General features: G+C 44.2%; 1 protein-coding gene across 1 annotated transcript; it reads right to left on the minus strand.

Annotated features, from left to right (window-relative positions):
• Positions 1–217: 217 nt before the first annotated feature.
• On the minus strand, positions 218–24,773 carry man1b1b (mannosidase, alpha, class 1B, member 1b). The gene is made up of 15 exons (XM_083783316.1): positions 24,591–24,773; positions 24,301–24,430; positions 21,770–21,899; positions 19,026–19,134; positions 18,384–18,550; positions 18,067–18,209; positions 16,672–16,787; positions 15,648–15,827; positions 15,001–15,149; positions 13,143–13,331; positions 7,896–8,086; positions 4,481–4,601; positions 2,971–3,165; positions 1,490–1,621; positions 218–661 (listed from the first exon to the last, which is right to left on the minus strand). The coding sequence occupies exons 3-15, from the start codon at positions 21,881–21,883 to the stop codon at positions 449–451; spliced, it is 2,019 nt and encodes a 672-aa protein (XP_083639442.1). The 5' UTR covers positions 21,884–21,899; positions 24,301–24,430; positions 24,591–24,773; the 3' UTR covers positions 218–448.
• Positions 24,774–27,195: the final 2,422 nt, after the last annotated feature.

Genomic DNA, 27,195 nt, shown 5'->3' on the forward strand with positions numbered 1-27,195 from the left:
GTGTGTGTGTGTGACTGTGACTGTGTGTGTGTGTGTGACTGTGTGTGTGTGTGTGTGTGTGTGACTGTGACTGTGTGTGTGTGTGTGTGTGTGTGACTGTGACTGTGTGTGTGTGTGCGTGCGCCTGCAAATAGTAACTGGCAACATCCAGGTTTGCCACAGACGTGGCACTCTGCTGCCCGCTGCCCGCTGCCCCCCCCCCCCCCCCCCCCCCCGCTTTTCATCAAAATAACTTAGGCTCCTTAGAACTGGTTCCGTTCTAGATTCTTGGAACCTTTGGTGTTTTCACGGAACCGGCGGCCATTTATTTGGTTCCAGTTCCAAACCAACTGTTAGGCCTCTGAACCAGTGGAGACACTCTGCACGGGTTCCATATTAGGCGGGGAAAGAATGACTGAACCAGTTCACCCCGCAAAGGAAAAGGGGCGAGTGATGTGATGCCTGTGTTTCAGTCGGTGGTAGTAGCAGGCCATATGGGCAGGGGGTGGGCCTCTGTGTTGAACACGTATTGGTCCAGGCTGAGGAGCTGGGGGTCGTCGGAGAAGAGCAGGTACAGGTACTTCAGGGTCTCTCCCAGGAAGAAGCTCTCCATCTTGTCTCGGGGACTGGGGTACTCCGGGTCACGCACGTTGTTGATGGACGTGTAACCGCCGGAGGATACCTGAGAGAGGGCAGAGAGACACGTCGCACACATTTAGGGCTGCTCAACGGGCACGCTACAGCCCCCCTCGCCAGGAAGCGTACAATTTACAATTTAGCCATTTAGCAGACGCTACATTTACAGTTAAGCAAGAACAACACATGGTAATACATCAAATACATAGAAATAGTTAAGGATCATAAACAAGAACATGACATCTGTCTAACATGTACGATGAAGCTCTGAGTACACACAGGATGAACACGCAGATCTGTACGATGAAGCTCTGAGTATACACAGGATGCACACGCAGATCCGACACGCCAAAGGTCCGACGTGTGGAAATCACCCGTCGCTCCCGACAATGCGTTGGTCCGACATGCGTTGCGCCGTGCTTGCGGTTAGGGTTTTGGGTATAGGGTGTCGGTTTAATGACAGTCGGACCATTAGTATGTCGGAACTAAAGCCTGTAAAAAGTACCCACATTTTAGTAGCAATACTGCAATGTAGGTAGAAGAACTATACTATAGAATGCTATATCTACATAATATGCTATGTAAATGACATGATTTTGCCTTTGAATACGCCCGCAAGGTCGACGAGACTAGGGCAAGTGCTGCAGGCTACGGTGGAGTCTGAACAGGTGGGTTTTCAGACTACAGCAGCAGATTGGGAGTGAGTCTGCAGTTCTGATTACAACGGGAGGTTCATTCAGCGTACAGAGAAGTTCAGGGGGTGATACTTGATTACTGACATACTGACCATGGTGGTATTGACACGATATTATACCGACACGATACTGTACTTACATGGTACTGACCACAATAGCCTACTGATCATGATACTCACCTTGGTGTACTTATTGAAGTTCTTCAGAATCTCCCAGCCCCAGTCTCTGTACTTCTCATCTTTAGTGAACCTGTACAGGTAGAACAGGCTTTCCACCGTCTCTGGGCGTAGCAGGTTGTGTCTGTCTGCAAGCTGAGACACAAAGCCACGAGACGAACAATAAAAGGTCAACATTACACGTCGGGTATAAAAGTAGAGCCCCGCACCGCGAGCGGGATCCTGCGGTACCCTCGGGTACCATGCGGCTAATCTGGCGGCCGGTATTTAAATACCATTGGTCGGGGACAGGCGGTCAAAATAATAATGAGTGGTTGTACCACTCAAAGATTGCAGGCTCCTGCTCCGCCCGGCAATAAAACAGATATAGAGCACGTGGAGCATGTATCGACATGCTTTAGTTTAGCAACTTATAGCAAGGTATGAATGAATCTTACGGCTACATTCAGAGGAGAACATCATTTCCAATCCTGTGTTGTGGAATATCTCCAACTATCCCTGTTCGTTCTCCAAAGAGCAATATAAAAAACCTCAAACAGACCTTCTCTCACGCACACCCGCTCACCATCTCATTCTGTTATGTAATGCTTTTCAATCTCAATGGAGGATAGAGAAGGAGATCAGCCGGAGAAACTTAGCGGCAGGGGCGCTATTGCAGTCGCTGTACCGCACTGTTGTGACGAAAAGAGAGTTGAGCCAGAAGACAAAGCTCTCTGTCTACCGAGCAATCTTCGTTCCTACTCTCACCTGTGGTCATGCAGTGTGGGTCATGACCGAAAGAATAAGGTCACGAATACAAGCGACGGGGTGGCTGGCATCTCCCTTAGAGATAGGGTGAGTTCATTCACACAAGAGACTCGGAGTAGAACCGCTGCTCCTTCACCTGGAAAGGAGCCAGCTATAGCTTAGGTGGTTCGGACATCTAGTTAGGATGCCTCTCGGGCGTCTCCCTAGGGAGGTCCTCAAGGCACGTCCCACTGGGAGGAGACACCGGGACGTCTGGGGATTCCCCAGGAGGAAGTCACTGAGCTCTCTGGTGGAGCTGTTAGCCCATTCAATAAAACGGCCACGTATGTCAGAGCCACGGGTGAGTCTTAACACTTTGAGCGAATAACCCGCCATACGCGACATTTATTCCATTGTCTTTCCACGTGTAATATGCTAAACCCGCTATTTGTTTTATGTGTTTAATTCGCAGACATTGTGACGAGGCGTAATCGTAAATCAACCAACCGCCGGCTTGCAAGGGCTTCTGGGAAACTGACTCCAATGCAAAGTGAACAAGGTTTATAGACGATCTTAGCCCGCTTTGCTCTTGGTCTGTGACCCGGATCGGCTCAATAACAAATCATTGGACTCATTTTCAAGCGGATTTTCATGGATCAAAGGCATGTCAATTTTACTACGTACAGTGCCACGTACAGTATGTCGGATTATTGGTACGTTGGACTAACATATGACCCCATCCCCCCCCCCCAGCTTACCTTGACATCCACGTCGCGCACACTGCCCTGATGCATGTTGAAGTGGACGATCTCCGGGCTGAGGCCCGTCTCCATCTGGGCATACATCTGGTAGCAGGTCTCCATCAGCTGCTTGGCCAGGTCCATGTGGTCAGCGGGCAGGCCGTTGTGGGCCCCCAGGGCCAGGGTGCCCGGCAGGAAACACACCAAGTGGTCCTAACAAAAAATAAAATAAAAGGGGCGGGAGTCAGCGGGAGCACTAGAGATGTTTGAGGGAAGGGTTCTATTACAAACATGCAACAGTACGGGTGTCAACAAATCCATTCGAATTAGAACGCGATTCCCGTTATGAACCATTCAAAAATCGATTGTGAAATGTAAGCTCCCCCTAATCACAGTAAACATCATGTCTTCAGTCATATCACTACATGGTGTCTGTGATATGAAATGTAAGCTCCCCCTAATCACAGTAAACATCATGTCTTCAGTCATATCACTACATGGTGTCTGTGATATGAAATGTAAGCTGCCCCTAATCACAGTAAACATCATGTCTTCAGTCATATCACTACATGGTGTCTGTGATATGAAATGTAAGCTCCCCCTAATCACAGTAAACATCGTGTCTTCAGTCATATCACTACATGGTGTCTGTGATATGAAATGTAAGCTCCCCCTAATCACAGTAAACATCATGTCTTCAGTCATATCACTACATGGTGTCTGTGATATGAAATGTAAGCTCCCCCTAATCACAGTAAACATCGTGTCTTCAGTCATATCACTACATGGTGTTTGTGATATGAAATGTAAGCTTACCCTAATCACAGTAAACATCATGTCATTGTGATATGAAATGTAAGCTCCCCCTAATCACAGTAAACATCATGTCTTCAGTCATTTTCAACTTACTGTAGTATAGTCACTTCAGTTGGCTGGAGTAGATTGTGATGAAATCCTATGTATTGAATCGATAATGTTTGAATATTTTGAATAGAGAATCGTCTAGATTCTCCCGGCGGATCCTGTCGGGAGCTGCCTATGCCATAGAAAGCATATAGGTGGACCCCAGGCTATAGGGGGTCCGTGGTGGAGCTGCCTATGCCATAGAAAGCATATAGGTGGACCCCAGGCTATAGGGGGTCCGTGGTGGAGCTGCCTATGCCATAGAAAGCATAGGTGGACCCCAGGCTATAGGGGGTCCGTGGTGGAGCTGCCTATGCCATAGAAAGCATAGGTGGACCCCAGGCTAGGGCATTAAGCAACTAGTTGACTATTCAACTAGACTAGTAAATCCACTAGTCGACCTTGTTGGTAGTAGTTGACTACAGTACTAGAAAAATAAGTTGTTTTTTCCCCCCGATTTTGTAGGTCTCAAGATCAGGTATATTATAGTTATAGTCACCAATGTACACAGTTTTTTTTTTTTTTTTTTTTTTACATAATAGGTACAGCAGTTAATCAACTAGTCGACTAGTAAACTAGGCAACTAGTGAATGCCCTACCCAGGCTAGCTACAGTGGATACATACCATTTTAGGGCTGAATTGACCATGGGAGACCTCCCCGACAAAGGTGAGGCCGTTAGGCGAGGACTTCTGCAAAAGGTTTCTCTTCACGCCCTCGATTGCCTGCAGGTAGTCGTCCCGAAACCTAAAGAACACACAGAGAATGGATGACACCAGGCTAGGACTAAACCTAAAGAACACACAGAGAATGGATGACACCAGACTAAACCTAAAGAACACACAGAGAATAGAATGGATGACACCAGGCTAGGACTAAACCTAAAGAACACACAGAGAATGGATGACACCAGGCTAGGACTAAACCTAAAGAACACACAGAGAATGGATGACACCAGGCTAGGACTAAACCTAAAGAACACACAGAGAATGGATGACACCAGACTAGGACTAAACCTAAAGAACACACAGAGAATGGATGACACCAGGCTAAACCTAAAGAACACACAGAGAATGGATGACACCAGACTAGGACTAAACCTAAAGAACACACAGAGAATGGATGACACCAGGCTAAACCTAAAGAACACACAGAGAATGGATGACACCAGGCTAAACCTAAAGAACGCACAGAGAATGGATGACACCAGACTAAACCTAAAGAACACACAGAGAATGGATGACACCAGGCTAGGACTAAAGAACACACAGAGAATGGATGACACCAGGCTAGGACTAAACCTAAAGAACACACAGAGAATGGATGACACCAGGCTAGGACTAAACCTAAAGAACACACAGAGAATGGATGACACCAGGCTAGGACTAAACCTAAAGAACACACAGAGAATGGATGACACCAGGCTAAACCTAAAGAACACACAGAGAATGGATGACACCAGGCTAAACCTAAAGAACACACAGAGAATGGATGACACCAGGCTAGGACTAAACCTAAAGAACACACAGAGAATGGATGACACCAGACTAAACCTAAAGAACACACAGAGAATGGATGACACCAGACTAAACCTAAAGAACACACAGAGAATGGATGACACCAGGCTAGGACTAAACCTAAAGAACACACAGAGAATGGATGACACCAGACTAAACCTAAAGAACACACAGAGAATGGATGACACCAGGCTAAACCTAAAGAACACACAGAGAATGGATGACACCAGGCTAAACCTAAAGAACACACAGAGAATGGATGACACCAGGCTAGGAAATGTGATCTGCTTCACCAACGCCTTCCTGTACCTGTCTACCTGTACCTTCCTGTACCTGTCTACCTGTACCTTCCTGTACCTGTCTACCTGTACCTGTCTTCCTGTACCTGTCTACCTGTACCTTCCTGTACCTGTCTTCCTGTACCTGTCTACCTGTACCGTCCTGTACCTGTCTACCTGTACCTTCCTGTACCTGTCTACCTGTACCTTCCTGTACCTGTCTACCTGTACCTTCCTGTACCTGTCTACCTGTACCTTCCTGTACCTGTCTACCTGTACCTTCCTGTACCTGTCTACCTGTACCTTCCTGTACCTGTCTACCTGTACCTGTCTACCTGTACCTGTCTACCTGTACCTTCCTGTACCTGTCTACCTGTACCTTCCTGTACCTGTCTACCTGTACCTTCCTGTACCTGTCTACCTGTACCTTCCTGTACCTGTCTACCTGTACCTTCCTGTACCTGTCTACCTGTACCTTCCTGTACCTGTCTACCTGTACCTTCCTGTACCTGTCTACCTGTACCTTCCTGTACCTGTCTACCTGTACCTTCCTGTACCTGTCTACCTGTACCTTCCTGTACCTGTCTACCTGTACCTTCCTGTACCTGTCTACCTGTACCTTCCTGTACCTGTCTACCTGTACCTTCCTGTACCTGTCTACCTGTACCTTCCTGTACCTGTCTACCTGTACCTGTACCTTCCTGTACCTGTCTACCTGTACCTTCCTGTACCTGTCTACCTGTACCTTCCTGTACCTGTCTACCTGAACAGGCAGGTTGGCTTCCAGGACAGAGAAGAAGACAAACAGTGTTTGATTTCCTACCAAAGTGACCAATTGAGTTGATCAATATATTACCTAGCGATGGGTCCGATTCATTAATTAAGTAATTAATTAATACCATACATTTTGTTAGTTTAGGCCATTTTGGACACTTTTACACATCCCTACTATTACCACCCACTAAGTACCAGCATATTGGAGGTAGGTGGTGTTAATTCCAGAGCTTGTACAATAGCCAACAGCAAGCTCTTGCTTTGTCACAAGGAATCCAGTGCTGCTGCCAAATAAACTAATCTAAGCCAAGAACCTGAGGCAACGCAAAAACACAGACTCAACAGACACTTGAAACACTTATTGAAAGCAGCTTAAAACCCTGAGGCCAATTCTACAGATGCTTTCTAAATTCTCACACTTTCAAGATTCTTCAAAAAATGTTTGTGCAGCACGAAGTGAGGCGCTGTGAGCTTATATATCTTTCATTTTTGAATAGCCAATGCTGAAATCAGAAAATAATGATGATTCTTTCCCGGTTTTAATTCTGAGCCCAACCACTCCTCTTTCTGTCTGTCTGTCTGACTGCAAAATCAATCCGTCAAACAGTTTGACGCTGTTACGGAGTAGTCATACATCAATATGTCAAGGACGAATGCCTGTGGCTATTCCATTTGGAGAACAAAGTGATTTCTATCCTGAACTGAGATTGTTGCTCAATGTATGTTTCCCAGAGGAAAAAAGGACGCAAAATACAGTAATAAATTAGTAAAATAAGTGATGATGAAAGCAAGAGACATGGAAAATACTTCTTGAACTTGAACAAGAGTCTGTGTGCTGGCAAGTATAAGCATGCGGCAGAGTGAAAATAAAAGTGCAATAAAAAGCATTTATGTGTGTGAGTCAGAGACTGTGTGCGCGTGCGCATTGCGTGCGTGTGTGTGTGTGTGTGTGGGGGTGTGTGCGCGCGCGCAAACAGACAGATCAAGCAATATGACTTTCAGCTATGACAGCATAGATTAAGCCAGCTGCATGACACCGTGGCTTGGCTGAAAACTTGGGACTTTGTGTTCCAGATTGACTATGGAACCCTAAGCATTAAGAGTCAGACTGCCAGTACTGTGGCAGCATTCACAGAGGACGTTGAAAACGTGGAAAAACACACAGGGGAGGGTTGGAGAAGGGAAGCCGATGAGGAGAAGAGGAGGACAAAACAAGTTCAAAATAGGCATTCTAACCCTAACCAAAGTAAGAACCGTAGGCCCAGGCCGTAGCGTAACGGTCTGGGCACCGGACTGGTGATCCAGTCGCGGTGTGCCGCGGGTTCGACTCCCGGACCCGACACAGCCTTTACCGCATGTCATCCCCCCATCTCTCTCCCGTTTCCTGTCAGCCTACTTTCTATCCCTTAAAAAATCAATAAAGGCGTAAGCCGCAAAATAAATAAATATCTTAAAGTAAGAACCGTACTCACTGGCTCTCTGTCTTGCCTCCCTGGATCCACTGCTTCAGCAGGTATTCGTAGTAGCTGTCGGCCCGGGCGCCCAGCGTGTACACGCCCTGATGAGTGAACTGTCCAGTGTTGGTGTTGATGAACATAGGAACCAGACCGTCCAACTTGGCGTCCAACTTGTGGACCTGATTGGAGACCTCCTCCACCGCCGCCTGTAGGAGAGAGAGAGAGAAGACAGACGTTGACTTTTATTGATTACCACCAATATTAATTAACCCATTTAGACCCGAGGACGATTCTACAAAATGTCTTCTAATTCTAAATCCTGACAGTTTCCGGAAAAAACCCATGTTTCTATGTCAGTGGTTCTCACAGGGTTAAACCCCATGTTTCTATGTCAGTCGTTCTCACAGGGTTAAACCTCATGTTTCTATGTCAGTGGTTCTCACAGGGTTAAACCCCATGTTTCTATGTCAGTCGTTCTCACAGGGTTAAACCCCATGTTTCTGTGTCAGTCGTTCTCACAGGGTTAAACCCCATGTTTCTGTGTCAGTCGTTCTCACAGGGTTAAACCCCATGTTTCTATGTCAGTGGTTCTCACAGGGTTAAACCCCATGTTTCTATGTCAGTGGTTCTCACAGGGTTAAACCCCATGTTTCTATGTCAGTCGTTCTCACAGGGTTAAACCCCATGTTTCTGTGTCAGTGGTTCTCACAGGGTTAAACCCCATGTTTCTATGTCAGTCGTTCTCACAGGGTTAAACCCCATGTTTCTATGTCAGTCGTTCTCACAGGGTTAAACCCCATGTTTCTATGTCAGTCGTTCTCACAGGGTTAAACCCCATGTTTCTGTGTCAGTCGTTCTCACAGGGTTAAACCCCATGTTTCTATGTCAGTGGTTCTCACAGGGTTAAACCCCATGTTTCTGTGTCAGTCGTTCTCACAGGGTTAAACCCCATGTTTCTGTGTCAGTCGTTCTCACAGGGTTAAACCCCATGTTTCTATGTCAGTCGTTCTCACAGGGTTAAACCCCATGTTTCTGTGTCAGTGGTTCTCACAGGGTTAAACCCCATGTTTCTATGTCAGTCGTTCTCACAGGGTTAAACCCCATGTTTCTATGTCAGTCGTTCTCACAGGGTTAAACCCCATGTTTCTGTGTCAGTCGTTCTCACAGGGTTAAACCCCATGTTTCTATGTCAGTCGTTCTCACAGGGTTAAACCCCATGTTTCTATGTCAGTCGTTCTCACAGGGTTAAACCCCATGTTTCTATGTCAGTCGTTCTCACAGGGTTAAACCCCATGTTTCTGCGTCAGTCGTTCTCACAGGGTTAAACCCCATGTTTCTGTGTCAGTCGTTCTCACAGGGTTAAACCCCATGTTTCTATGTCAGTCGTTCTCACAGGGTTAAACCCCATGTTTCTATGTCAGTCGTTCTCACAGGGTTAAACCCCATGTTTCTATGTCAGTCGTTCTCACAGGGTTAAACCCCATGTTTCTGTGTCAGTCGTTCTCACAGGGTTAAACCCCATGTTTCTGTGTCAGTCGTTCTCACAGGGTTAAACCCCATGTTTCTGTGTCAGTCGTTCTCACAGGGTTAAACCCCATGTTTCTGTGTCAGTCGTTCTCACAGGGTTAAACCCCATGTTTCTATGTCAGTCGTTCTCACAGGGTTAAACCCCATGTTTCTGTGTCAGTCGTTCTCACAGGGTTAAACCCCATGTTTCTATGTCAGTCGTTCTCACAGGGTTAAACCCCATGTTTCTGTGTCAGTCGTTCTCACAGGGTTAAACCCCATGTTTCTGTGTCAGTCGTTCTCACAGGGTTAAACCCCATGTTTCTATGTCAGTCGTTCTCACAGGGTTAAACCCCATGTTTCTATGTCAGTCGTTCTCACAGGGTTAAACCCCATGTTTCTATGTCAGTCGTTCTCACAGGGTTAAACCCCATGTTTCTATGTCAGTCGTTCTCACAGGGTTAAACCCCATGTTTCTGTGTCAGTCGTTCTCACAGGGTTAAACCCCATGTTTCTGTGTCAGTCGTTCTCACAGGGTTAAACCCCATGTTTCTGTGTCAGTCGTTCTCACAGGGTTAAACCCCATGTTTCTATGTCAGTCGTTCTCACAGGGTTAAACCCCATGTTTCTATGTCAGTCGTTCTCACAGGGTTAAACCCCATGTTTCTGTGTCAGTCGTTCTCACAGGGTTAAACCCCATGTTTCTGTGTCAGTCGTTCTCACAGGGTTAAACCCCATGTTTCTGTGTCAGTCGTTCTCACAGGGTTAAACCCCATGTTTCTATGTCAGTCGTTCTCACAGGGTTAAACCCCATGTTTCTATGTCAGTCGTTCTCACAGGGTTAAACCCCATGTTTCTGTGTCAGTCGTTCTCACAGGGTTAAACCCCATGTTTCTGTGTCAGTCGTTCTCACAGGGTTAAACCCCATGTTTCTGTGTCAGTCGTTCTCACAGGGTTAAACCCCATGTTTCTATGTCAGTCGTTCTCACAGGGTTAAACCCCATGTTTCTATGTCAGTCGTTCTCACAGGGTTAAACCCCATGTTTCTATGTCAGTGGTTCTCACAGGGTTAAACCCCATGTTTCTATGTCAGTGGTTCTCACAGGGTTAAACCCCATGTTTCTGTGTCAGTGGTTCTCACAGGGTTAAACCCCATGTTTCTATGTCAGTCGTTCTCACAGGGTTAAACCCCATGTTTCTATGTCAGTCGTTCTCACAGGGTTAAACCCCATGTTTCTGTGTCAGTCGTTCTCACAGGGTTAAACCCCATGTTTCTATGTCAGTCGTTCTCACAGGGTTAAACCCCATGTTTCTATGTCAGTCGTTCTCACAGGGTTAAACCCCATGTTTCTATGTCAGTAGTTCTCACAGGGTTAAACCCCATGTTTCTGTGTCAGTCGTTCTCACAGGGTTAAACCCCATGTTTCTATGTCAGTCGTTCTCACAGGGTTAAACCCCATGTTTCTATGTCAGTCGTTCTCACAGGGTTAAACCCCATGTTTCTATGTCAGTCGTTCTCACAGGGTTAAACCCCATGTTTCTGTGTCAGTCGTTCTCACAGGGTTAAACCCCATGTTTCTATGTCAGTCGTTCTCACAGGGTTAAACCCCATGTTTCTGTGTCAGTCGTTCTCACAGGGTTAAACCCCATGTTTCTATGTCAGTCGTTCTCACAGGGTTAAACCCCATGTTTCTATGTCAGTCGTTCTCACAGGGTTAAACCCCATGTTTCTGTGTCAGTCGTTCTCACAGGGTTAAACCCCATGTTTCTGTGTCAGTCGTTCTCACAGGGTTAAACCCCATGTTTCTATGTCAGTCGTTCTCACAGGGTTAAACCCCATGTTTCTATGTCAGTCGTTCTCACAGGGTTAAACCCCATGTTTCTATGTCAGTCGTTCTCACAGGGTTAAACCCCATGTTTCTATGTCAGTCGTTCTCACAGGGTTAAACCCCATGTTTCTATGTCAGTCGTTCTCACAGGGTTAAACCCCATGTTTCTGTGTCAGTCGTTCTCACAGGGTTAAACCCCATGTTTCTATGTCAGTCGTTCTCACAGGGTTAAACCCCATGTTTCTGTGTCAGTCGTTCTCACAGGGTTAAACCCCATGTTTCTATGTCAGTCGTTCTCACAGGGTTAAACCCCATGTTTCTATGTCAGTCGTTCTCACAGGGTTAAACCCCATGTTTCTATGTCAGTCGTTCTCACAGGGTTAAACCCCATGTTTCTGTGTCAGTCGTTCTCACAGGGTTAAACCCCATGTTTCTGTGTCAGTCGTTCTCACAGGGTTAAACCCCATGTTTCTATGTCAGTCGTTCTCACAGGGTTAAACCCCATGTTTCTATGTCAGTCGTTCTCACAGGGTTAAACCCCATGTTTCTGTGTCAGTCGTTCTCACAGGGTTAAACCCCATGTTTCTATGTCAGTCGTTCTCACAGGGTTAAACCCCATGTTTCTATGTCAGTCGTTCTCACAGGGTTAAACCCCATGTTTCTGTGTCAGTCGTTCTCACAGGGTTAAACCCCATGTTTCTATGTCAGTCGTTCTCACAGGGTTAAACCCCATGTTTCTATGTCAGTCGTTCTCACAGGGTTAAACCCCATGTTTCTATGTCAGTCGTTCTCACAGGGTTAAACCCCATGTTTCTATGTCAGTCGTTCTCACAGGGTTAAACTCCATGTTTCTATGTCAGTCGTTCTCAAACATTTTCATGTCAAGGACCCCCAGAACTGTATGTAATTGGCAGCCGAAATGATGTTGTTCCCAGGCAGGGACCCCTCAGAAGCAAAGATTTGAGTTAAAAACGTTCACTGTGAAAGAATATAATATTCAAAGATTTGAGTTAAAAACGTTTGCTGTGAAAGAATATAATATCCAAAGATTTGAGTTAAAAACGTTCACTGTGAAAGAATATAATATCCAAAGATTTGAGTTAAAAACGTTCACTGTGATAGAATATAATATTCAAAGATTTGCTCCACATTTTAACGACTTTTAAAAACAAATAGCAGATCTACAAGCTCCGAGTGCCACGCTACAAGCTTGTAGGTCTGCTATCTTTTCAATAGCTAAAGTATAACATAATGCTTTAAAACAACAAGAGGGGGATTGGCAGCACATGGCTGCTTGACTTTTCAGCTCTCTCCGGTAAAATACATACACCTCTCTAAAATCCAATTTAAATGTTTTAATTGCAAATTTCCTTTTGGAATGAACGAGAGGAGACAAACAAGGAGTCATACAGTGGGAAATATACGGGGGAAAGAAAACACGGAAATCAACGAAATGGACGAAGAAAGACACGCGGGTCAAATGAGGGAGCAACAGGTGGCTTACTCCAGAAGGCCCCCAAAGAAATAAGAGACTTTAAAAAGGACCTGACCAGTGAGTTAAGCTCTTTTAACCCATTCTGACCGGGCACCCATTTTGGTGTTAGCATCATGTCATGCTTTAGCTATTGAAAAATAGCAGATCTACAAGCTCATATCGCGCCACCGAGTGGCGCGATATGAGCTTGTAGATCTGCTATTTTTTGGAAAAAAAATCGAGACTGAACGACTGACATTTTTTTAATCTGATCTCAGGTCAGAATGGGTTCGTCAGACCAGTGTGTGTCCGGCGGAAACCTCGTATGAATCTGATCTCAGGTCAGAATGGGTTCGTCAGACCAGCGTGTGTCCATGTGGAAACCTGGTATGAATCTGATCTCAGGTCAGAATGGGTTAAGCAAAAAGACAAGAAGAGAGTTGTTTTTCTGGCCTGGTACTGAGGGTCCTGCGTGAGCCGGCTGAGCTCTCTGAACTCCAGCTGGATGCTGGTGACCTCGGCCACCGTGCTGTCTGAGGTCCAGCGGGGGGGGTGGGCCGTGCCCTTCCCGATGTTCACGTCCGAGTAGGGGATCTTGGACGGCGTTTTGAACGCCGGCATCAACCGCGAGCCGATGTCTTTCTGTTGGACAGAGAGAGAAGAGAAGAGCCATTTTCATCATGTAGCTATAGGTGTAATGTTAGAGACCACAGAAGTGAACCTTTTCAAGCCCGTTTTCTCAACTCGCTGTTTCTCTGCCAGACATCACTCTATAAGCCATATCTCCAGAACTGGTGGGTCAAACTGAACAACCAATATGTCAATTTGAAGCTATGATTCCCTGCTTTGACAAAACGAAAATTCAAAATGGCAGTCCCTCAGTCAAATTTAGTCACATATTATATCCATATTTCGATATTAGACTGGATGTTGTCTGTGATTTTGGATATTATACACCATTGTGATGCGTAAGTGTTCTATGAAATGTGATGCCCCACACATATGAGTAGAATATGCCTGCCTAACTGTCATCCTGTAGGTGAGCCTGGGTGGGGCATTTGCCTGATGGCTAATGGGAGAGCACCTGTGCCCGGTGTCTCCCAGAGGCTATAAATGCAACGCCCCTGCCAGTTGAGAGAGAGATCCAGAGGAGGCAGACCTGCTGCCTCCCCTCCCTGCTTCAGCCTCCATGTCACCGTTCATTGATGTTTACCTTTTCCTTTCCCCACACACACACACACACACACACACACACACACACACACACACACACACACACACACACACACACACACACACACCATGTTCCACACATCCATCACCCCCACACCACTGATTACTGACTCCACACCTCATAGGACCCGTTGCTTGATTATGTTATGTTGTAGTTCCGTTATTTAAGTTAATGTCTAGCCCTATATAATAAATACAGTTTCTTATACTGTTGCGCTGTCTCCTGCCTCCCAATCTTTGCCATAGCATGAGCCAGCTATGACAGAAAATATAAATATCGAATCGGGTCAGCCCTAATAAATCTCTCTCTGAGAAAGGACAACCTCCCCGTGTCTCTCTCTGAGAAAGGACAACCTCTCTGTCTCTCTCTGAGAAAGGACAACCTCTCTGTCTCTCTCTGAGAAAGGACAACCTCCCTGTCTCTCTCTGAGAAAGGACAACCTCTCTGTCTCTCTCTGAGAAAGGACAACCTCCCCGTCTCTCTCTGAGAAAGGACAACCTCTCTGTCTCTCTCTGAGAAAGGACAACCTCTCTGTCTCTCTCTGAGAAAGGACAACCTCTCTGTCTCTCTCTGAGAAAGGACAACCTCTCTGTCTCTCTCTGAGAAAGGACAACCTCTCTGTCTCTCTCTGAGAAAGGACAACCTCTCTGTCTCTCTCTGAGAAAGGACAACCTCCTCGTCTCTCTCTCTGAGAAAGGACAACCTCTCTGTCTCTCTCTGAGAAAGGACAACCTCTCTGTCTCTCTCTGAGAAAGGACAACCTCCCTGTCTCTCTCTGAGAAAGGACAACCTCCCCGTGTCTCTCTCTGAGAAAGGGGGAGGGAGATAAGACTGTGCATGCATGTACAATGTACACAAATGTGATGATTGTGTTGTGTGATGTCTGTGTGTGCTTGCTCATGTGTTTTGATCGCATCGTGTATGTGTGTGTGTGTGTGTGCGTCTGCGTGAGTGCATTCATATTTTAATTCCGTGTGTGCGTGTGTGTGTGTGCGTGTGTGTGCGTCTGCGTGAGTGCATTCATATTTTAATTCCGTGTCTGCGTGTGTGCGTGTGTGTGTGTGCGTGTTGACTCACCGCCTTGTCCAGGAACATGGCATCTCCCGTCAGATGGTAGGTGCTCAGCAGGCCTCCCAGGATACGTATGGTGCTCTCAAACAGGTTCACGTCCACATTCTTGTTGAAGGACAGCTCTGTGGACACCCACGTCTTTGCTTCCTCAAACTCTGATTGAATACGTCACAAATACCAAAATGATTTGAGTGGTTTAGCTACAGGGAAATTGTCAGCAAAAAAAGGAAACTTCTGATATTTACAAACTACGGCATAGCTGGCCCATTAAGACCTGGAACGCATCTGTGTCACCTAACCTTTTAATCACTTTAACCATTATTTTAAACTGTAGTTATTGAAAAATAGCAGATCTACAAGTTCAAAGCATCGAGTGCCGCGATACAAGCTTGTAGATCTGCTTTTTCTTTCTTTTTTTAACTCATGAAAATGTGTGCAAATCTTTGAATATAGATTATTTCACAGCAAACGTTTTTGGAACTACATATTTCCGGATGTGGGAAGACATTTGGTAGAACCTCGCCTCAGGTCTCAATGGGCTAGAGACAACATTTCTTTCAGTAAAGAATTGACTTTCCAATATACACTATAATAAAACAAATCAACACAGTCAAGCATCCATCCATTGAAGGAAAAGGTTGAATATAGTGCACCTTGTTTCAAGCCGAGGATCCACATGGTGTCCAGGGCATCGATGAGTGTCAAGCCCAGACCAAACCACTCCCCGAACGACTTGGAGACGGGCCTCAGCTCATCGTGGCCCCAGGCAAAGTCTTTGTAGCCTTTCCATGCATGTCTGAAAGCTTCCCGCACCGCCTCAAGCCTACTGGCTTCTACAACGCACGCACGCACGCACACACAGACACACACACACACACACAGTCAGACACACACACACACACACACAGTTGATTTTGTTGACTGAAACTAAGACTTTCGTCGACTACCTTTTTCCACTGACAGAACCTAAACGGAAACTGAATGAAAACTAAGCTATGACTAAAACTAAGACTAAATATACTGACAATTTCGTCAACAAATAAAAACTAGACTAAAATGTTAGGAAGGGACTAGTGGACAAGAGATCCACTATAAGTCATTTTACACTTGGTTGCATGCTGAAAATAGCAGATCTACAAACAAGCAAAGCGTTGCAAAGTGTAAAATCTGTCATCAAGGCCCGCCAAAACACATTTTAGTCGACTGTAGATTTAGTCGACTAAAATCTTATGACATTTAGTCGACTAAAGCTAGACTAACACTAAAACATTCCAGGTGACTAAAATGTGACTAAAACTAAATGAAAACTATTGACTATGACTAAAACTAAAATCTAAAATCTAAATTTGCTGACAAAAACAACACTGTCAACACTGGTCTACAGAGCGATTCACTCATTTGTTTTGTTTTGTTTAGTTTCCTTTTTTTTTGTTACAGGAAGGAGTCAAATTAGATACAGTATATAATTGTGCTCATATCCAATCATGTGGATCTTGAGATGGAACGGTGCGGCTCCAATATGGACATACGTTTGACGTACAGTATGACTCCAAATTTAGACACCATTCAGCCCGATTAGAACCCCATTGACTTCCATCCATTAATTAAAATGGAAAATCAAAATGTGCTGCCAAAAACAACACTGGTCACAGCACAGTAGAGGAGGAGAAGCGATACCTGACGCCGCGGTGGGTGGTTTGCGTTGGGGATCGGCCGGCGGTTCCTCTCCGTTCTTCTCTCCATCCTTGGTGCCGTCGGAGGCCTGTTTAGCGTCTATCACTGCTCCACGCCAACTGCACACAAGCCAGGAGGACACTTCCTCGGTTAAAACAGTTTGGCTGCATAACCCCGTGAAATGTTCCACGCTATTTAACCCATTTAGACCCTGAGAACGATGCCTTCTAAACCGACAGTTTTCTGAAAAACCCTATGTTTCTGTGTCAGTGGTTCTCAAACATTTTCATGTCAAGGACCTCCAAAAATATATGGATTTGGCCGTCGACCCCCCATCTGAAAATATGTTGTTCCAGGGACCCCCTCCCAGAAACAAAGATTTGAGTTAAACATGTTCGCTCTGTGGCCTGGGCCGTGGCTCAGTGGTCCAGGCACCTTGGCCGGTAGACCAAGTCTTGAGTTTAAAAAAAAGAAACATCACACTCGTGTGAAGTGAGGGGCGCTCATATCATCATACATCACATTCTGTGCTCAGCTAATCAAATCATCACATATGTCATTCTGGCGAGGTTTATTGTTTGTTTTTAGTTCAATGTTTGTTTTATAAAATTGACGTCATATTGTCCCTCATTACATCATGTTGTCTCTTTATTGTTAATGGCATTTAATGTTTGTGTTGGCACCGTTTGTTTTACATCACCATTACATCACCTAATCAACATGAGTTAGACTTTAAAACACATTTAGTGCCGGAAGTGCATCAAAATAGAAGCTCCGGGGTGCCAGAGTTGTCTGAACGCTTTTACTTTGAAAGCCATGAACCGGAAACACTTTCCTAAAAAAGTTGACTTTACAAAGAGACCTCAGATCCCCGATCATCTTAATATATATTTTTACGCTCCAAAGAGCGTTCATATTTTGCGGGAGAGACGGATGAGGAGCAGAAATGAAGCGCCAGCATATCGATCCATTCATCACCACGGAGAGCGCCTTGGATTAGGAGATACGAGTCATTCTTTCCGCCGCGCTAACATGGGAGTCAATGACAAGCTAATAGTTGCACTGAGCGTTAGCATACAGCAAGCGAAAAGCGAAATGCCAAAAAAAAAAAAAGGAAAAATTCTGAATATTCTTATCTCTCCCCGCGTCGCTGGGACGTCGTAGGCACCAATATTTCAGGATCCTTATGACGTTCTCACACGTCCTATGTTTTAATTGTGTTAACAGACAAAGCTGGGCATAGGAGGGGCTAGCGCCCCTCAAAGATGTTCAGACCTCGGGAATAAATAAAAATATAAATGCACGACGCATTGCGACAGGTTTTGAGCTTTTAGAGCTGTGGACGAAAAAGGTATACTGTGCTGGCCTTTAGGGAATTCAGTAAAATGTATCTCTCACCTGATCTCTCCACCTCCCTCCCCATCTTTCTTTCCCTCGGCTGCTCCCTTGGCCTCCTCCAGAGTTTCGGAGGCGTTGCCTTTCTTCTGCAGGCGATTCTGCAGCGCAGGCGGCCCTCGCTTGTGGGGCAATCTCTTCGGTTTCTACGAGAAGGTCGGATTAGATTACAAAAGTGCAAGTGGCCTGGCATTTGAACCACTTTCAACTCGGTGTCCCTGTTTTAGGCATGTCAATGTGTTAGTAGTTTTTCCAAATAATATATTGAAATAATTGTGAATTAGAGCCTATGTGGTTTAAGATTGGAATAAGGAACATACCGTATCAACATCTGAAGGAACCTCGGGCAACGGAGGTGGGGCTTCTTTCTCGGGAGGCGGGCCTTGGTCTTTCTCAAGCTCGGGTAATGCAGCGGGTATAGCAGGCCTCGGGCCGGGGTCATTTCCTCCACCTCCATCTACTTTGTCCAGTTGTCCCCCACTGTAGCCTGAACAGACATTCAGCAGGATAGAGCGCTGTTTGAAAGGCTGTGATGCTTCTAACGTTCAGACTTGAATTTAAATATTCGCCTCGGCTTCGTCCCGTTTGTGCTGCGCCGGGTCGCAGCACAAACTGCTTTATATGACTTTATATGTAAGCCGCGCGGCTCAAACCTTTATATGTACCTTTACATTAACCTTTATATGTAAGCCGCGCCGCTCAAACCTGTCTGGCACTGTGGACACTTTTTGGGCGGCAACCCCTTTTGGTGTTAGCATCATGTTATGCTTTAGCTATTGAAAAATAGCAGATCTACAAGCTCATAGTGCGCCACCGAGTGGCGCGCTAACGGGATGTTTGAAACATTGTTGCCCCACTGCCTTATGTTTACATTGTGATTCGCAGGACTTTGGCTTAATTTGTGTCACAAGCCGAGTGGTTGACATTGGGTCCAGTCTGGACTCACTGAGCGGCTGCCTTACCTCGGAGGTATTCGGTGACATTGGCATGGGAAGAAACCCCACAGATCAACAGGAGAACCACCGTGAACAGGATGAGGCTGCGCTGCAACCTCGACAGCTGCTTCCATTTCTGAAGTCACACAGTAACAAACAAGCAGTCAACCGGGGTCATAGAATAGGGATGCTTGCTGTGGGTTCAAGTGGTTAACAAAAGTGTCCCTTTTAAGTTTTAATCCTATTTTGATTATCACAATAATATCCTTAATCACAATAATGTTTGCCACAATAATCGTGACATGTCATTTCCATATCATCCCATCCCTAATTAAAGGACCACTTCACCACTTTTCAACCTATATTCATATACTGTAATAGGTCCTCACTAATAATCATAAAATGGCAAAAAAAAATTCTACTCAAGTCTGTGTTTCATAGGAGGGCTGTGGGCAGTTCAAAAACGCGTCCACCAGTGACATCATCGATGGGGAATGCAAGCTAATAGAAACTGCAGGCTTTCTAGTCCTGACAAGTTGCAACGTGAAAGTGAAAGTGTTTAAAAAATATATCTGCCTAACAATGATGTCACTGGTGGACCGGTTTCTGAACTGCCCACAGCCCTCTTACTGAGTAGAAAAACTGTGCCATTTTATCATGATTATTAGTGAGGACCTATTATATGAAGAAGAAAAGTGGTGAAGTGGTCCTTTAAGGGTTACGACACATCAAGGTTGTGTTAGGTACATGAGAGAAAAACTTATTTTAGCTGGGCTTCCTTCAGACAATGCATCAGCATAGCTTAGGCAACAACAACAACAACACATTCTACTAAATCAACAGCGTTCCACACAACAGTCTTCCCAGTTTCTTGCTTTAAAAAGTGCTTATTCAAATGTATTGCACACTGTAACATAGCACCATTAATGCATCTTTCTAAATTAAGGAGCTCCCTTTAAGTCATTTTGGCACCTGCGGTGAAGTCAACATGGTAACCAATACACTTCTCCTTTCAAATGTTTTTCATATTTTCTCCACAGACAATTATTGCAGCTTAGCACAGTGTTCAATTTGATGCTCGGGGTGCACATGATCTACTTACTAATACACTATTACCTCTTACAGTAGTTACTGTATAGCAATACATATATACTGCTATATCTTACCTTACCCCTATAAACTTCTTTACACATTTTTGAAAAACCTTTTAAAATAGTTTAAATAGCCGAGCTTCCACCCCTGCGTGAACCCCTACTACAAGCTCACAACGTGCCGACATCGATCAGCTAGTTGAACTATTTTAAAAAGGTTTTTCAAAATAGTAAAAATGGCAAATACATTTAGGGATAAGGGGTGGCACAAGATGGGGCCCTGGCTTTAGGGATACATTTAGGGATAAGGGGTGGCACAAGAACTTTCTCCCTCAATGCATGTGGTCCTGTCTGTGCAGGCCATGGTCTTTAATAGGCTGTGTTCCGGTTTGTCTGGTTGATTATTTTATTCACGTTATGCAGCTGATAATAAAGTACATCTGATCTCATGTGTGCATGCAGTTGTATGTTTTGCAAGACATAAAACTCCCAAAAAAGAAAATCCCAAACAATCAAAGAAATATCTCATGCCACCACTGTCCACTGAGCTCAGCTATATAAGCAAACAAGCCGACATCATTCCGATTTGTAATTAAAGCCTTTTCCCACACTGCCGGGTTGTGAAAAGCCATTGATAGTCATACACAATGTTGTACCATATCACTTTACAGTGTGAATGGACTGGAGAATTATGACACCATTGAACTGCCCATATCGATATAGCAATATCTGTATCAGCTTTCTGCCGGATTCAAGAAAAGTTAAAGACACAATAAAAGGTTTCCAACTTCCTAGTTTTGCTCCAATATAGAAGAGCAGCTTAACTAACCTTTGACTGTACTGTATTACTACCTGTCCTAGTATCATTTAGGCCTGAGTCCCATTCTAAAAACGCCTCTAAATCCTGACCTAGGTTTTCTGAAAAACTTCAAATATTTATATAGCAGCATCAATTATTATTATTATTTTTTACATTTTTGAATACTGCACAGAACCCTAAAATGGGTTCCCGGCCTGAAGGGGTAAAACACAAAAAGGGAACATTCAATCAAGCAAACAAACAAGCTCGTCGTCAGCACACCACTAGTTTCAGTGATCCAAGCATGACAGCAAACAATACAATTCATGGCATGATTGTACTAGTATGCAACAAACACCGTAGTGCGAAAAGTGGGTCATGCGAGCTGCTGTCTGCCAGTCAGTGTCATCTTCTAGCAGCAGGTCTATCAGGTTGTGTCAGTGTGTATACAAGAAGGAGGAGGAGGAGGAAACATGACCACAAATAATTAGGCACTGGGTTTTTTTTTTTACAATAGGCTTAAATAATTAAGCCTATCATTTAACACATTCTGGACGGAACCCCTGCAGGTGTTTTAAGCATTATGTTATACTTATCTACAAGCTCGTAGCTTGTAGATCTATTTTAGAAAAATCATGAAAATGTTTGTCTCAAATCTTTGCTTCTGGGGGCGGGGGGGTCCCTGGAACAACATATCTTGAGATTGGGGACGGGGGCCAATTACATATAATTCTGGGGGTCCTTGACATGAGATAGTTTGAGAACCACTGACATATATAGAAACATAGGGTTTTTCTGAAAACGGTCATGATTTATTAGACATTTGTAAACTCGTCCTCTCGGGCTAAACGGGTTAAAAGCTTTACTTAAGGTTTCCGTACCCTCCAGCACGACTGCCTCCTCCACTGCTTGCCATTGTTGTAATTATTAGGGCTGACTGGCTCGGCGAAGGTGACTGCTACATAGTCCTTCCTGTTTGGTGGTGGTGGGTGCATGTCTCCGAGAGCCTGCCTGTCACACAAAATAACGCTCATTAAAGCATGCAGGCGAGGCGACAGACTGTTGACAGCAAAATAATGCACCAGTGGTGATGGTGGAGCCATGCATTTCAGAACAACAAAAACACCTGTGGTCTCCAAGGCAATGTATGCATTTCCAGACCAACTACAGTTACATTATATCCATATCCCCAAACATAGCAGTTTAAAAAAAAACATTTAACATTGTAGTCCGGCAGCAAAGATGGACGGGTGGGAAATTTGAGTCTTTTTATTTGCCTAGAATATTGTCTATAATATATACATACATTCATGAATCCACTTGCTGACCGGCTGTTAGAATTGAGCAAATACAATTAGGCCTATAGGGGTTTCTTGTGACCCTACCATTAACATCCTATGGCAGGCAAACATTTAAAAAAATGTCAAACTTTCCTTTAAGTAGCATATGTGACATGTCAAACTAAGGGGTTTCCATGATTCTGAATCCATTCCAAGCATTAGTTTTGCACAAAATACACTTCCTGGGCTAATAGCCACTTGCCCAAATGTGTACCATGTACAACACAGATTCGGCACAAACAAGGGACTAAATTATTTTCGCTCCTATGCCACCAAAATGTGGAACACCCTACCAACAGTCATTATTGTGAATCCCTTGACTCCTTCAAAACCGCTCTCAAAGGGCACCTACGGATGGCTGCAATTCGAAACTGGCCTCTGTAAAATCTGAATCCCCCCCACCGCCCCCCCCCCCCCTTTTCCCCTCACTGTATATGTATCTTTTCCCTTTTTGCTTCCTATATGATGAATTCCTGTTCTGTTCTTTAACTACATAGAAGTGTCTATTTGTATGTCTCTAAATGTTTTGATGAATTGAACAATGTGGACCCTGTTGTAAACAAGTGTAATGCTTAATTGGGTCGTCCACTCCCAGTTAACAGTCTCTGTATTGAGTTTGTGCTTGAAATGTACTGTTAATAAATATTTCAATCAATCAAAAGGCCAAACTGTGCTGACCTGTGCTTAAGCAGCGCCGAAATATGGCTGCAGCTGTGTAACTCTGATTGTAATTGCAATGAGTGCCTGCACAACCAAATTTCACCCATGTTACTTGTAATGTGTTGTGACAATAAAGTCTGATTGATTGATTGATTGACCTCATCACATTTTTGTCATGACGTCTAATGTCGTTTTTAGCCCAAGGAGTGTTTGCCTGGGCTTTTAATGAACTGCGTGCTGTCACTTTCTATTATTTATTTTATCTGTATTTATATGCTCCTTTATATTATTTTAATTGTAGCTATATTCTCTGTTCATTTTAAAGTGCATTATTTGTTTTTTTATTCTGTAAAGCACTTTGAATTACCTTTGTGTATGAAAGGTGCCATATTCATCAAATTGCCTTGCCTTGCTGTATTGATTGATCGGAAGTTTTATTTCACAGTATGCATAATGGATAGCCTACATTTCAAACGAAAGCACAAGTCAATGAAAAAACTGTTTGTGGACGAACCGTGCATTAAGCATGACGCTTATTTACAACAGGGTCCACCATTTTCAATCCATCAGAAAACATCTAAACATCTGCCCCTCTGGGAGGTATAAACTAAAGTGACCTTAGCCCCTCTCGGAACCCTCCATAAAGCTATTCTGAAATTTGGATGAGTTTTATGTAGGGTCCCTGTTCATAACTATATTTTCGTATGGGAATTTTGGAACGCGGGCTTCTGAATTCGTGAACTATAAGTACCTATACATTCCACTGCGAATATCTCCTGTGGCGCGGAAGCCGTTAAGTATTTTTAATCTTTGTTTGACCGATTTGGTCGCTTTATTTCTTCTTGTTTGTTTACCGTTTATTGTACCGCCTCCCGGTGTGCGGTTGGCTTGTGCGGCTATGTCCCTGCCTCTGATCTGCTCTGTCATAGCTATAGCGCCACTAGCTAGCCAGATAGGCGGTACAATGAGGTGTCAATAAACAAGGAAGGAAGAGAAGAATCAAAGCGACCAAATCGGTCAAACAAAGATTAAAAATACTTAACGGCTTCCGCGCCACAGGAGATATTCGCAGCGGTATTTATAGGTACTTAAAGTTCACACATTCAGAAGCCCTCACACGAAAAAAAGTCCTGAAAGAGCGCAGAAGGACTTATCCAAAGTTGTATACGTTTATATATGTGTGCGTACCCGGTGGCAGGGTGGAGGTGGAACAGGACCCCATGGTCTGGGTCTAAAAAATGTCAGAAACTTCAGTAGCATTGGGTTCTGCTTGTAGGGCTAAAGTGACCGATAGCTCATTCATCCATCATCAACAGGCTTTTTCCCCCTCCTTCGGTCACGGATTCGTGGGTCTGATTTGAAGCAAACACATCAACAAATACGAGTAAACAACAACAATCGTTTGTTTTTACCTTTCACGCTAGTATGGAGCCTTTCGCACGTCCGCTCTGCTCTGACAGAAAAGTCCTCTCTGTGGCCGAGATAGGCCTCTCGTTCCCCGGCTCACAGCGTGACTACAGACCGAGGCATGGTGTGAGGCCTCTAGAAACACACACACACACACACACACACACACTATAGTACTATATAAAAGTAACGGCTCGAGCTCTTTCTGGGAGGACACATGGGTATACATTCATAATGTGTGTTGTTTTATTGGAATATCAATGTATAGCAGCATATCAAGAAAACGTTCATATACCTTTTTTTCTTTTGACAGAATAGCAACAGTCTTTATATCACTCGTTGATGGTGTCCATTCACTTCAACCGTCAGCCAGTCCGTCCGCCGTAAGCCATATAAGCGATGCTGTGTGTTGTCATTTCGTAGATGGATCGTGTAAATATCACACGAATTATGAAGAAAAGAAATATGGAAATAAGTCCACTTGTGGCATTAAGACTCCCGTGACATGTATGCTCAGTCAGTGTCTGAGTGTTGCTTGTAACTGACACACAGCTTACTACTGCTCCTGCCTCTAGACGACAACAAATGGTTCTCAACCAGTGGTCCGGGGACCACCAGTGGTCCTTGAGGGCGTTCCAGGTGGTCTCCAGCTAGATGAATTTACATGCACTATTTACATTACTTAGGTCATGGTGGACAGATGTTACGCTGTCAAGAGTTAAATTATTGTTAAACAATTATTCTACTTTCTACAAGTAGAATTGTTATTTTGATCGTTTGCCTGTTATCTCTCCTATTAACCAACATCAACACAGCGTCAGCATATGGAATTGTAAAATAGTATCCAACGATAACAAAATATTCTTATAGCTTTGGGTCTGAGAGGCTGCTAAATCTCATCAAATGCAGAATATATTTGATATATTATTTTGATATATAATATTTGATGGGCGCTTTTATACAACAATACATTTTAAATGTCTTCTTTTGATGAATTGCTGCTACAGTGAACATTTAAGTATATTACACCCCGACAGTGTGCCATGGTAAAGAGCTGGAGTCATAATTTAATGTACAGTCCCTTCATTTATTTATTGATTAATTCTTGTGCAGCATCAGCAGGAAAGTAAAAAACACAGAGAAAGGATTGAGCATCTTGTCAAGTAAAAAAGTCAAATACACAACTTGGGCTCAAGACAGAAATGAACACCATTAGATACAAATACTTAAAGGTGTTGTATTAGTGATATTTTTGGTTAGAACAAGCGTTTGGTTAAAAAGTTTAAAGCTCTATATTCTGATAGATAGGCTAGTAGTACGTTTGCATCTTTGTTGTGTGTGTTCACCAATTTTATCAGGAGAGTTTGTTTATTGCATGCGTATGAACACGCATGAGCGTCACGCCTGTCACAGACGTGCCCAAAGCAAGTTCAGTCAGGAAACTCAGTGTAGCATCACGTTCTCATGCACATGATTAACTTCATCCAATCACACACTCATTCCATCTTCATACCAGCTATTTAAACTGGAAGTTTGCACTGCTCATCATGCTCGCTTGCTTTGTGCTACTGCGCTGCTGTCTGCTTAAACTTCTGCTGCTCACCCTCCTCCACCCCAGCTACCACCTGTCGTTTTGGATCTGCCGTTTAGGTACGGGTGCGCTTGATCAGAGTACCTATAAAGCAGATCCAATTCATCGCCAAACCATAATATATATTGCTCATTTTATACTCAATAAATATACATTTCATCCATTCATGAGTTGTCCCGACTGAAATAGTAATGATTACAGAATCCAAAATATAGAGCAATTTAACAAATCAATGATCATATCAGTTACACCCCTTTTAACAGGGAAGCTAAGGGGGGGGGGGGGGGGGAAGACACGCAACCAGGTCAGGATTGGGATTCGAACCAGCGACGCGCTGTCAGGCTGGATTAGCACTAGCCTACATGAGGTTTTGCCAGATGGCTGTCAAAACATTATAAAAATGTACATGCAATGCAAACACAAAATCAACCAAAAAAATATCTACAACAGCTGATCATCTTATGTATGTATTTAGGCTACTATTTACATTAGGTCATGGCGGACAGATGTTACACAAAGACAAAGACAAAATTCTAACTGTTGGTTTCTAACAGGCATGTAATGTAGGATAGTTATTACTTGGCGTTTAGTTCTGATCTTATATGCTTCTTGTTGAGGTTGTGACGCAGTGAGGTGTTAGTTCTGATCTCATATGCTTCTTGTTGAGGTTGTGACGCAGTGAGGTGTTAGTTCTGATCTTATATGCTTCTTGTTGAGGTTGTGTCGCAGTGAGGTGTTAGTTCTGATCTTATATGCTTCTTGTTGAGGTTGTGACGCAGTGAGGTGTTAGTTCTGATCTTATATGCTTCTTGTTGAGGTTGTGTCGCAGTGAGGTGTTAGTTCTGATCTCATATGCTTCTTGTTGAGGTTGTGTCGCAGTGAGGTGTTAGTTCTGATCTTATATGCTTCTTGTTGAGGTTGTGTCGCAGTGAGGTGTTAGTTCTGATCTTATATGCTTCTTGTTGAGGTTGTGTCGCAGTGAGGTGTTAGTTCTGATCTCATATGCTTCTTGTTGAGGTTGTGTCGCAGTGAGGTGTTAGTTCTGATCTTATATGCTTCTTGTTGAGGTTGTGTCGCAGTGAGGTGTTAGTTCTGATCTCATATGCTTCTTGTTGAGGTTGTGTCGCAGTGAGGTGTTAGTTCTGATCTCATATGCTTCTTGTTGAGGTTGTGTCGCAGTGAGGTGTTAGTTCTGATCTTATATGCTTCTTGTTGAGGTTGTGTCGCAGTGAGGTGTTAGTTCTGATCTCATATGCTTCTTGTTGAGGTTGTGTCGCAGTGAGGTGTCCAAATAAGCACTGCTCGCCGC

Source organism: Protomyctophum parallelum, assembly GCF_964188405.1.
Source record: "Protomyctophum parallelum genome assembly, chromosome: 15".
Classification (NCBI taxonomy): Eukaryota; Metazoa; Chordata; class Actinopteri; order Myctophiformes; family Myctophidae; genus Protomyctophum; species Protomyctophum parallelum.